Source organism: Prionailurus bengalensis, chromosome B2 (genome assembly GCF_016509475.1).
Source record: "Prionailurus bengalensis isolate Pbe53 chromosome B2, Fcat_Pben_1.1_paternal_pri, whole genome shotgun sequence".
Taxonomy (NCBI): Eukaryota; Metazoa; Chordata; class Mammalia; order Carnivora; family Felidae; genus Prionailurus; species Prionailurus bengalensis.
The window spans coordinates 123264621-123278097 of NC_057349.1; the positions used below are offsets into that span (position 1 = coordinate 123264621).

At 43.6% G+C, this 13477-nt stretch overlaps 2 protein-coding genes across 4 annotated transcripts in view; both read right to left on the minus strand.

Annotated features, from left to right (window-relative positions):
• Positions 1-6560, minus strand: part of MAP7 (microtubule associated protein 7) — a 179431-nt gene extending 172871 nt beyond the window's left edge. The window contains exon 1 of one of the 2 annotated variants that reach the window (XM_043593096.1): positions 6167-6560. In XM_043593096.1, coding sequence (XP_043449031.1) covers positions 6167-6233 — 67 coding nt within the window. In that variant the 5' untranslated portion in view covers positions 6234-6560. The remainder of the gene's footprint in view (positions 1-6166) is intronic. The other variant, XM_043593093.1, reaches the window with a different exon arrangement.
• A 5542-nt stretch (positions 6561-12102) lies between these two features.
• The window catches only part of MAP3K5 (mitogen-activated protein kinase kinase kinase 5), a 209222-nt gene continuing 207847 nt past the window's right edge, over positions 12103-13477 (minus strand). For both annotated transcript variants that reach the window (XM_043593084.1, XM_043593085.1), the window contains exon 30: positions 12103-12854. In XM_043593084.1, coding sequence (XP_043449019.1) covers positions 12794-12854 — 61 coding nt within the window. In that variant the 3' untranslated portion in view covers positions 12103-12793. The remainder of the gene's footprint in view (positions 12855-13477) is intronic.

Genomic DNA, 13477 nt, shown 5'->3' on the forward strand with positions numbered 1-13477 from the left:
TACTCATCAATAACAAACTATTGATACATACAACAATCTCAAATGCATTACGCTAAGTGAAAAAATTCAGACTCAAAAGGTTACATGGTGTATGATTCCACTCTTATGACACTCTGGAAAAGGCAAAACTAGACACATGGTGAACAGATCAGCAGCTGCCAGGGGTTGAGGGTAGGAGGAGAGCCTGACTTGAATGGGCAACGTGAGGGAATTCTCTGGGATGAGAGAACTCTTCTAGACCAGGATTACAATGGTGGTTACATGTGTATATATTTGGCAAAAGTCAATGAATTGTACACCTGAAATATCAGTAAATTTTCTGTATGCAAAAGTAATTTTTAAGAAGAGAGAAAAAGCCCTCTGCCTTTTCAAGGATTTGTCATTTTTTTCCTTTCACCATCAAATTTGATGGCGAGTCTCCAAAATCAGTTCCATCTGGCCATCTATTAATCACTTAGAATCTGGTTCATCCCCCACTCTTGCACCAACAAGTGAAATTCCTCGCCTAGGGGGTCAGTGACTACCCGGTAACCACAGTGATGGTTTTTCTTTCATTCTTTGACTCCCTGACCTCTTGTCCTTCGCCCTTGGCAGGTGCTTTGCTCATTTAAAAAAATTATGTTTATTTTTGAGAGAGAGCATGAGCAGGGGAGGGGCAGAGAGAGAGGGAGACACAGAATCTGAACCAGGCTCCAGGCTCCGAGCTATCAGCAGAGAGCCCGATGTGGGGCTCGAACTCATGAACCGTGAGATCATGATCCGAGCTGAAGTTGGATGCTCAACCGACTGAGCCACCCAGGCACCCCTGCTTTGCTCATTTATGCCTTTCCTATCTTTTTAGCTTCTCTGCCCATCTTCTTTATTGGCTCTTTCTTTGAATGTCCTGCTACACTTTGAATGTCCTCTCACCCCTTTTCAGTTTCTCTTTCCAGGCTCTCCTTATTCTCCCGGCTTCAGTCATTATCCCCTTATGGAATGAATCCCAGAGTTCTGGCTTCTATTTTTGTCCCTCATCTCCATACTGCCTGTGCCCATTAGACATTTCTACCTACATGTCTCTGTGTCTCTTGCATGTCTTATAGAAATTGTTCTGTTTCTCCCACCAAAACCAGGTCCTCCTCACGGATACTTTCATGCCACCCTTAAGCCAATGGGCCACACTCAAACCTGGAGTATAATCTTAAATGCCACCTTTTACCTGCATCCTTACACACATGCCTCAGTAGAGTCTTGAATTAATTGTTCCCTTCCCATTTCCAACAGCTTGCCTCCATTTCTGTAGGAACCTCTGAGTTGGTCTGTATGTCGCTGAACTCTTTCTTATTAAATTCATCCTCTAGTCTACATGCCTACTTCCAGATGGGTAACAGCTGGGTAGACATCCAGATTTCGCTGATCTTCAAAGGTCTGGCTGATCTGTCTGGCTCCATGGACGTTCCCCATATGTTCTCACCACCCCGTGTTACCATTCTCAAGGCAGAGAAAGTCAACTGAAGAGAATGACTTTCAATGATGGATGGATGGACTCTGCATTCGTTAAAGGCACATCTGAGCTCTTCTGTTGGACCCTGCAATCAAGCTTGCAAATTCATGAGTACAGAATTACTAATTAAGCATGTTTTAATCAAGATCTGTTATTCTCAAGAATCATCAACAGTTCACCACTGTCCACAGAATAACATACCAGCCTCTTAGCTTGACCTTTAACCACTCCACAATCTGGCCTCCATGGATCATCATTCCTAACTGATCTTCTAGGATTCTTTCATCTTGAGGCTCACACGAGCCAGTATGACCAAAATTTTGCTCTTTTCCATATTTGTAGCTTTTCCTCTCTTCCTTCCCATCCAACTTTATGTATCATTTACCCATTTTTTTTCAGTGTTTATGTCCTCCCTAATGACCACAGCCAGAAGCAGTTCTTCCTTCACTGAAGTCCTCATGACCTGCAATTATTTATGAGTTGTTTCCCTTGCTAAGAAGGAGCGTGTCTTTGTCAACCTTCTAGCCACCATAATGCTTAATATATGCAAGGTACATATTTCTTGGTCAATTTATTCTAAGCCTCAATATCTTCAGTTTTTAAATCAATATGAGACTTGAATTTTAAAAAATTTTCCCTTTCAAATGATTATTTTTTGTGCACCAGAAAGCAAAGGTGTTAGAAAAAAAATTTTTTTAGAGAACATGCCAATGTATATTAGTATTTCACACTCATGCCTAAATATTGATATAAAAATCCATGTTGCTGAGCACAGCTGCTTGGTCTAACACTTTCCTCTTTAACAAGATATAAAGTAAGAGCTAGTCACAATACAATGGGGAAAAAAGTTATCTAGCCACTTGAATGAAGCATCATGAACTTTAGGACTTGAATTTCAGACCGTTTTGAAATAAAATACCAAATTGGTAGTCTGAGTCCCTAACTTACAATGCTAATTTGCAGATATTTGTAGACCCTTTGAGCCAAGTGAAACCATAAAGATCACTTTAATGCAGTGACGGTGGTGACCAAGATCACAAATAAAGCCCGTATTCTCTCACCAGATAGCAGGCTGAGGACAGAAAAGCCCAATTCTAGGTTCTAATTCATTTCCCCCAAAAGAGTATCAACAGAACTTACAGATTACAGGTATTAACTTATTTCCTGTACATAAAAGTGTTTACTCATGAATTAGTCACATGCTGCTTCAAATTAGATCTTAATTCAGTAGGCTTATAAAAAAGAAGCTATCGAGTTGGGAAAGGAGTTGTGCACGCTCACTTTCCACAGCTCTCAAGCATGAGCATAAAAACATTGAACACAGAAAGCTCGGACAGAGGCAGTTTTGTGAGTATCCATCCATCTATGTGACTACTCAAAATAACGGCCTGAAGAAGGACTTGATGTCCTCTAGTGGTGAAATCCAAAACTTGCTTCCAAGTCCATTATTTTTTCATTTCTTGAGAACTGAAAAATATTCAAAATTTTGAATACTGAAAAATATGGTGAAAAAACTGTTCATCCTAAAGAAAAATGAAAACTTTTACCACAAGAAATGTGACTTGACTACTTTTAAGTAGAAGATAAATATATGCTGAGAGAAATATGGTTTTTAAATGTGGGATTACTATAGTAGCTTTCAATATCCTTAAATGTTTCATTTTATAGGTGGTATACCACCAATTTTCAACCCATCTTTGACACACACATATATATCTACATACTTATGAATATTACAGGTCTTATTTTTATAGCCACCTGAAACTCTAGTCTAAATTGTCCTAGGACTTAGTGGGTATCATGCTAAGTGAGATGAGTCAGGCTGAGGAAGACAAATACCATATAATTTCGCTCATGTGTGGAATCTAAAAAACAAAACGCATGCAAAAACAAACAAAAAGTACAATCAGACCTATAAATACAGAGAACTGATTGTTGCCACAGGGGAACGGGGTGTAGGCAAAATGGGTGAAGGGGAATGGGACATATAGGCTTCCAGTTACAGAATGAATAAATCACAGAAATAAAAGACACAGCATAGGAAATATAAGCAATGATATTGTAATAGTGTTGCACAGTGACAGATAGCAGCTACACCGATGAGTATAACAACATAATGTATAGAGATGTTGAATCACTGTTGTACAACTGAAAGTAATGTAACATTGCGTGTCAACCGTACTCAAAAAAAACAAAAACAAAAACAAAAAACTGTCTTAAAATTACACCAATTTTTTTGCACAGGTCTATAAAAACTAAGACATTTAAGAATGTATTTTACCTCATAATAACCCAATCTCAATGAATGAATGAATACATAAAATGAATCCCTCAACAAACTTCCCACTTCAAGTAGCAATTTTCACCTCTTGATAAGTGATAAAAGATAGAAGTTCCCACCTCCTCCCCAAACACCCACCTCTCTGCAAACCTGTGATTGTTAAAAAAAAAAAAAAAAAAAAAATGACTTGCAGCATTTAGATGTGTACGATGTGAAATATGTTCTTAAAAATAAAACACTACATTGGAGTCCTATATGCTGACGTAGGCAACATGTTTTAAATATATGGAAAACTTCTTAAATTGTTAAAATTCAAGCACTCCTTACTTGTTCACTCAAAATATTGCTACCTAGATTTTAAAAAATACGTATTTTCACCTTTCTTCTATCTTTGGCATCTGCTCACATAGACACTTCTGAACACCAAAAGCATTAACTTAGGGCTAGAAAAAATAGGAAAAAGATGTGGGCCACAAATAAGTTGTACTTAAATCATAAGTACAATTACTCAAAAGACAATATATAAAATGTGTCCCTCGGAAACTGGCGTTTCTAGGCAAAGGCGTGGAAGAATTTTTTTTCTATGAAGGAGATGGCAGCCAATTAAATTCCCCCTTTGTACAAGAAAATCTTGCACTGATAGTCACATGAGTTGTATATTAATTGTTAGAAACACGACCAGTTCACTAGTTAACCTGCTCAGGTAATGAAACGCTAGTTTGCAGTTCACTCATATCCGAAAAAGTTGATCATGTGCAGATTCTAGAAAACGGTTCTTTTGTTTACGTTTGTTTGACTATAAACTGGCTTGCGTGAACTTTCTGGAACATTTTTTTCTCTTTTCAAAAGCAGTTACTTTGTGGGTATTAGGCACCAAACCATTTATACTGTAATGAGAACGCTGCCCTTCCGCTGCCCTCAGTTGGGGAGGGGCCCAACCCAGAGCATGCAGCCCATCAAGTCTGATAAAACAATTACAAAGACATCTCTTAGTCACCCCTTCCTCGGCCCAAATCAAAATAATGATCGCCCAATCTTTCAAACACATTAAGACAAAATAAACCACCCTACAGGAAGTAGCATGACTTCAAAGTAAACAAGTTCAAGACACCATGTCAGACTTAACCTCAGGTATTTGGCTGAAAGGATTAAGTCATTAGACTTTAGATGCCCAAACTCCTCCTAGCAGTGCAGACACACTTCCAAAGATTGGTACAGGTTTTCTGGAACTTTCATATTAAAATAAGCGTATCATGTAAATCAAAAGGTCTTTTCTTTTTTAAAAAAGGTCTTTTTGGAGGGACAGGAGAGTGTCACATTTAGGGAAACGATCGTTTCCGGTTATGTGTGTATAGAAAACGCATTGCAATTAGGAAGCCTGCAATGTGAATTCTTTTTAAAATAAGAAACTGCCTCATCGCCTCCATCCCAAGTGGAAGGTACTAGAAACGGTTTGCCGACCTAGAAGAGACTAGGGGAGAGGCGAGAATCTGCAAGTCAGTTTCTTAAGAAAAAGCTATTAAGAGTGGAAACGTCGTCTTCATACAAGATGGGGCTGGGGGAAGAAACTTTCGGCTTGTCTTGGAGATGTGAGCACCTGTCCCCGAGCGTTAATGTGGACGTCGGGCGCGGGGGTCGATGTGACCACCTGAGCCGACGTTCCTTCTACCTTGGGTTCGTGCATGGACCGCATAAAAACATGAACTCTGGGGGCGCTTTCATGTCAACAAAGGTACGAGTCCGACTATCCCGCACACGCAGGCCCCACCTTCCAGCAGCCAGCCCTGGCCCTCCCCACCCCGCGACCTCAGTCTGCCCGGGAGCGGGTCGCAACTGCGGACCCTGGGGCGGGGGCGGCCGCCGCTCGCCGCCGCGGGACCCTCGCGCCGGCGCTCGGCTGCGCCACCGGCGCCTGCGACCCCGACAGCCGGTGCGACCAGGGAAGGCGGGAGGGGTGCCAGAAACGGATAATCCTGTCGGTCGCACCTGGCAGAGGATTTTCCGGCTGGCTGTTTGGTTTGGGAGATACGATTTCCCCATTCAACTGAATGAGAGCCGAGTCGGCAGGTGGGAGGGGAGCGGCCAGCGTTTTCCCAGGTCCTCCTCCCGCCCGCGCTCGCTGGCGAGTTTCCACCTGTTGTGGGAAAGTCGAGGTGGAGCGTGAGAGGGGCGACCGGAACTGGGGCCGGCCGCGCTCGGGCACCGCGGGCCCGGGCGGCCGACGCGCGGCGGAGGGCGGAGGGCAGACGCGCTCCGAGCCCGGGTGCGCGGCGCGCTGGACCGGCCGTTCCGGGCCGCGGCCGGGAGGGGGAGGAGACCGCAGGCGCCCGGCGCGCGCCCACCCATCCCGCCGGCCGCCCCCCGCCCGCGGGACCCTCGCCTGCCCCCCGCCGTGCAGTCACCTGTTTCGCTCCGCACAGCGCCGTCGCCGCCCCTGTGGCTGTCGCCGCCAGCTCCTAGCTCCGCCATGGTGCTCCGATGACGCGCCAGGAGAGCCGCTCCGCCCTCTTCCTCGGCCTCGCTCCCGCCGGCCCCCCGCCTCCGGGGCCCGCGGCCCAGACAGGTGAGCGCCGTCTGGGGAGGGCGGAGGGTGGAGAGCAGAGGGAGGAGGGACCGGGAGCCGGCGCGCGACAAGCCGCTTGGGTCAGGCGCGCGGGCGCGCCCCCTCGCGGACAGGTGCGGCGTGGCAGCCGCTCCGACGGGCACGACTGGGTGTCCGCAGAGAGAGCGGCGGCCGGAGCCAGGCACCTGGCCCGGAGCTTCTGCCTGCCGCTGAGACCGCTGCCGGCTCCTCGAGGTCTGCAGGGGGGTCGACGACACTCAGTGGCGTACGCGACTGGGACGGTCTGAGGACCAGCCCAGGCGAGGCGAGGGCAGCTGGACGCTCTGTTCCCCTCTGAAGTCTGAAGCTCAGTTTTGACTTCGCCAGGGCTTTAGCTCATGGTGACAACTACAAGAATATAATGCCAGGTGGAAAGCCGAAGTACACGGGCCAGATTCCACGCCGCTTCCGGTTTCTATCTGCTTTTTACGACGCCACTATCTTTTCACCAGACCTTTGTATCTGATGAGCCCCAGGGCACACAACTTAGGGATACTTGTGCCCAGTGATGTGGCTTCTTATTCTTGATTTCCGAGTAATAACTACCGCGTGACTTCTGGCTTGCTCGGGAAGACCAGGGAAAAAAGCAATAGGCAACAACATTTTTTTTTTTTAAAGAAACAGATTATTAGCCGAGGAGAAACCAATTTCTGCGCTATGAGGCAAATAAAGGATAAGTAACCAAATGCTGGGTGGGGGCGGGGGAGTAGCTTGCATAAATGGAAACATAAGGAACAAAATTGAGCAGCGACCAGTTCTGCCTGGCTGCACAGAAATGCACTCCCACAGTACAGTCTCTGTTGGTCGAACATAACCAGCAAGTTCCCAGCATTTTAAATCCCTTTCAAGGACTTCAGCAGAATCCATTGGAGGCCCAAGAGAGTCTGGGAACAGTGTTGGAGTTCTTACTAGAATAACAGTTCTCACCATCCTTGGGTACAAACCCACCATTCAGCTCAGAAGTAGCCTGTTATTATTTGGTTTACTGGTTCTCCGGGTAGGTGGGTTTTGCTTACATAAGGGACACTGATGCCATGGTCTGGCATAGTGATCCATTACTATGGATTTTTCCCTTAGTGCCATTTCTTTATTTCTACTGATCATTTAGCTATGTGATCTTCCTAAATCATGTTCACACAACTCTTACCAGATGTCTAATCAACAAAAATAAAGTACCAGGTGGGTGGAGGCAGTGGTAGACCTCAGCTTGGATCTTAGCAAAGATATTTTTTACTACACGAAGTCATCAGAGTTTGAGACACTTTCCTGTGAACATCAGAAAGATACTTACTTGAATCTAAAGAGTTGAACTCTGGAAGGCCATTGATTTACTTACTACCTACTCAAGTAAGCCAGTGAATTCTTTCTTTGATATACCTCCTATCCCCTCCCTCCCCACTGAAGCAAGACTTATTGGTGTGTGTGTGTGTGTGTGTGTGTGTGTGTGTGTGTGTGGTTTTGTTTATTTGGCATATGTACTTATCTCTTTGTGCATTCTTTTGTTAATTTATGTTTCGGTCTGTCAGTTACACAAAAATTAGTGCTATAAGAAACACACCCAAATCTTACACTTAGGCCCTGAATACGCTATGTGTTTCAAACTTAGTGCGGTGTCTGTAACAGGGTGGTCTGCTGCATGAAAATGCAGTAAGGGATGACATCTGTTAAATGTCACACACCACCATGTTGTACTTTGTGCTGTACTTTACTTAGAATAGAGAAGCCATCTGTCTTGAGTCTCGACACCCATCTCAGAATCTCTTGGAATAATCAAGGTTCCCCTTTCCAGGGGAGGAGCCAGACCTCCTAATGCCATCCATCCCCCCTCCTTTCTCCTTGGAAACCTCCTTCCTCCCTCCCTTCTCCCTACTCCTAAAATGCGACTCTGTTCAGGGGCTTGAACCCAACAAGTACTTTTAGGGCTCTTTGATTCTGGAAATTTCTTTCCTTGACATCCCACCCTCGCAAATCTATTGTCCTACATTCTGTTCACCCAAGATAATAAATGTGTGGACTCTGGTGCCACTGTCTTATTATCATTGTTCAACCTGCTTTGTAAGCCTTTCTTGCCTGTCTATAAAACCTTTCCAGGTCACAAAATCAAATTTACCTATTATTTTTTAACCCGTGATTCCCCTATACTTTCTGCTGCACTAGATCCCCTGATTGTCTTCCTGTTTGGCTTACACCACTGGCTGGTTTTTCTCATTCCTCTGTGACCAGTCCTTTTGCCTCTGTTGCGGATTGAAATTCTTCATTCCTCCCAAACCATCCACAAACCTTCCTTTTCCCAACATTTTAGGCCATAACCTTTCTATCTCTCATAGCCCTCATTTACTATGATCTCCATCAAGGTGACTCTTACATCCAGAATATATACCCTTAACCTCAGTCCTGACTTCCAGCAATACATTCTCAATGGTCTCTGCACATTTCTGTCATAATGCTCTGCCATTGATTCATCGCCTCAAATAAGCTCCCCTTCAAACTTACCTGTTTTTGAATTCTTCTCTTGCTGACATAGCTTCAATCTATTCTTTCCTCTCCCTTGTCATCACTGCCCAAATCATAGTTCCCAAATCTTGTGATTGTATGGTTTTAATTCCACGCTCTCAATTCCTACTGCTTTAACTGCTGCTAGACCTTCATTCACATCTAAAACAATCTCTGAAATGCTCTGTCCAATTTCTGTTCTAATTACCCCAACACAACTTCACTGGATTCATCTTCCAGGAGAGGGGCAGAGACAGAAAGAGAGAGGGAGACACAGAATGCGGAGCAGGCTCCAGGCTCCGAGCTCTCAGCACAGAGCCCAACATGGGGCTCGAACTCATGGACCATGAGATCATGACCTGAGCCAAAGTCAGATGGATGCTTAACCTAGTGAGCCACCCAGACGCCCCTCCCATTTCTACGTAATTAAATACCGACTCCACTTCCTTTCCTGACCATCATCCCCATCATCACCCTGAGCTCTCCCCTTCCACTTTATATTTCTAGAACTCATATTTCCAGCCAAGTATAAATTAAGAGGAGTTAAAATTTTGGTGTGCTCTAACGTAATATAAAAGTTGTTCGCTTTCTCCGGAACATCTTGCAAATCCCTGCTTCCAGCCTTTGTTCCTGGAACTTTCTACCCCGGTTGACTTCCCTGGTCCTGACTTACTGAATTCCTTCTCCAACGCCCAGGTTGAGGTGTCCCTCTTCAGTAAAGCCCGTTCCACCTGCCCTGGCTCCTGGCCAGCTTGTCCTCTGAAGGTCTCCAGGTTTTTGTGGGCTTGCATTCATCTAGCCTTTAATATGGACTAAGTGTGATTTGTTATTGCAAATTTGTCTCTTGGATCTGATATGAATTACTTGGTGGCAAGGACTTTGTCTTCTGTTTCTCTATAGGGTGTTTCTAATGTCTGAAGCCACCAATTATTTTATTTGTTTACAAATTACAGATGTCCTTGATGACATAATGCATGCTGCATGCGTTCTGAACTTGATAGGCATCATGTAGATCGCTCCTCCTGCTGCTGCTACATTGCCTCACACATAGTAGGCATTCCAGTGGTTTAAATAACTCCTCCTTGCCAGACTGTTTTATGGAATGGCTTAGGAATGAATGAAACAAAATGTGCAATGACAGAACTTGGAGCAAGAGATCAAGATATGGTTCAAAAGAAACATGGGATCTACTTTTCCCAACAAATTCTGGTTTTATTTCTTTTATGAGACTACCACCACCCATGCATAACTGTTCAGTTACAAACCATCGTTCCAGGCACAGCTCTGGGTCTCACTTCTCTGGAAAGCTTTCCTTGGCCCCGCCCACCCCCACCCCTTGGCAGTCAGATGTAACTATAGTACTTACTATGTGTGCTGGTTGTTTTGTTTTACGTGTTCTGTTGTTCCACCTCTGACAGTGAACTTCACAGGGCAAGAACTGTGTCTTGTTCATGCACCCCAGTATGTAGTACCCAATAAGTATTTAATAAATACTTTTGAATGAATGATAAGAAATAACAGCAGCAGGCAGCATCTGATTGCTTACTCTCTGTTAGGCATTACACTAAGCATCTTACCTGCACTATTTAAATCTTACAAACCCTATGAGGAAGGTACATCATTTTCCCTATTTCAAATGAGGAAGATGAGTCTCGGAGAGTTAATTTGCCCAAGGTCAAAGGTAAGTGATGATTGTGCTCCAGGCCTACGTGTCTAGCCTCCTGCTACGTTACATGAACAATGAATAGTAACCATCTTACTACCATCTCTGTGGAAAGAGGCTCTCCCATTTCTCTCTCCAGGTGTCTCTTGGAGTAAGGAGGTGGGATTTGGTAGTGTCAAATCATTTTGCAGAACTTTTTTAAAGGATCTGCGGGCCTTACGCAGATCAATAAAAACAGTCTGTCTGTGGTGGTGGCATCAGTGTTTTTAAAAAAGCATCCCAGTCATTTTATTGTGAAGCTGGGTTGAGAATCACTGGCCCAGATTGATGCCAAATGCCTTTCAAGTGAAACCTTTAATGAAACTTGGGCCATAGTGGAACTGCCTTCTTTTGTGACCGAGGCCCAAAATTCTGACAAAAACCTAATGATGTTGGCCTAGGAATGTCTTATGAACCATGTAGGGATAGAGGAACACTTGCCCACAAAAATAGGGTGGGAGGAAGATACCAAGGAAAGACCATATCGATAAAGAATTGGTTGAAGATGAGTAGCTTGATGCTATATACAATCTTTTTTTAAATGTTTATTTATTTTGAGAAAGAGAGAGAGGGAGAGAAGGAATCCCACGGGGCACAATGTCACAAACCACAATGTGAGATCATGACCCGAGCCAAAACCAAGAGTCGGATGGTTTAACCAACTGAGCCACCCGGGCACTCCTTGATCCAATATGCAACCTAAAAGAAGCACCGAAGCATTAGAATTGGGGATATGGACTGTGGCTTAATTAAGAATTACACTGTGTCTCAGGATGAGTGAAATGACCTATCACTTAATTTATATCTCCCTTCCTTTGAAATTTCCCCGTAGGATACAAGAGGCAACTATCTGTCCTTGGGATTGGGCTGTAAAAAAAGATGCAGCTATGCTGTTACAAGTATCAAATGAGAAAATAATGGTGAGAACTTTCTGTGCAGTCTAATGCAATATAAGATATATTGGACCTTGATTTTCACATAGAAATAAAGATGACTCTTGTTTTATCAAAGACCGTTATATACATATGGGTCAAGTCATGATACGTGAAGCTCTATGTTATTTCTATCTTGCAGAATAAACAGGTAGGTTCCTCTGTATCTAAGAGGTGTGTTTATCTCACCCATCTATCTAGGAGTTTCAGACTTCACCCTGTTAATATGGGCAGGCTGAGAAAATGGAATATTCACCTTAAAATAGAAACAGTTCCCTGAAATATGAGAACTAAAACTAAGGAGACAGAAAATGCAGGGTGTTCTCCACTGGGATGCTATCTGCAGACCCTCTGAGGTATACAATAGTCATTCAAGAGAACCTGGAGCCTTGAGAAAAACACAGGGACTTTCTTTTATATAAATTCTTTTTGTCTTCCTCCTCTCTCTTACCACCCTGTGGCCCTGAGGGACAACTTGCATATCAATTTTGTTCTTTGATTACGTGAACAGAAGACAGATTCTATTTAATATTAGAGCAGGAGAAACAACCAGAAATTTGACACAGCGGTTTGTCTAGTTTGTCAAAACAAAATAAGAATTCCTTAGAATTTATCAAACAGTATGTGAAGAGTCTTTTTATTTACTAGAGTAAATATGACACAATGGATAGCTTTAGAACAAGCTAACATTACTATGGTTCAGGCATGTGCAACTGGTACAGTTCAGTAGTACATAAACGACTCGAATGTACTAGGGGCCAGAAACTTAAATTACAAAATATAGTCGATATTACAATTAATACAGATATAGGTAAGTAAAAACCATTGCTTTCAGATTCTGCACACTTAAAAACACATAAACTTTATACAATAATTGAAATTATGCATTTCTACTCAGAGTATCTTACAAACACACATAAGCCTACAAAGTCATGGTCACATTTTGGTTTTGTTCCAGTGATGCACAATCCCATGAAATGTTCTGTTTCGTGTGAAATAAACATTGGGCTGAGGTGCAACAGGTGCCAAGTTAAAAATATCTCCATAAAAATGTTTAGACTAAAATAGTCCTCAGCATCCTAATGTGTAGGATTATTTTTGGAGAGTCCTTACAAAGAGTCCTTATGAATTCTAGAAATAGAAGCAGTTCAGTGTATTTTGTCTTTTTTTTTTCTTTTTTAACACGAGTAAACAAATACTGGATTTAAAGTGCAGCTTCTTTCTCCTCTCCCTCCCCCAAGAAGATCCGTTCCGTATTGCTGGAGTCTCCACGGAAGGTTGGAAACAAACTGAGCGACGGTCAAGTCTGTTTGTCTCGAAAGTCAGTGATGGCCTTCCACAGCGTGCAGAGTATTCCTCCCCTGGTTAGAGACACAAGGACATGGTGAAGACGACACCCCATTTAGAAGACTGCCCTTGATACAGAATAGTGATTCTTAGCCTCTAGCTGTTCTGATCAGAACATGAAGATCCAAAGTCTTACCAGTCATCGTGTATTCTTTTTGTACCTATTTTCTCGTCAGCCCTACGTGCCTTTCCTTTCCGCCTCCACAAACTAGCAGGTCCTAAAGCATCATTTTATTTTTAAAATTTTTCAATGTTTATTTTTGAGAGAGAGAGAGAGAGAGAGAGAGAGCTGGGGAGGGGCAGAGAGAGAGAGGGAGACACAGAATCTGAAGCAGGCTCCAGTCTCCAAGCTGTCAGCACAGAGCCCACTGTAGGGCTTGAACCTACAAGCCGTTCATGACCTGAGCTAAAATGAGACACTGAACCGACTGAGCCACCCAGGCGCCCCATCCCAAAGCATCATTTTAGATTTCTAGCAGTCCTGGAATGCGTCTTTACGCATATGCTTGGCCTGACAGAAAAAACTATCCTAAGAAACCCTATCAGGTTATACAGGGCATGTGGATGGCAAATCAGCACCTATCCTAATATTTCTAATAGGTATGGCACAATCACGAACTAAATTAGAGCATTTGTT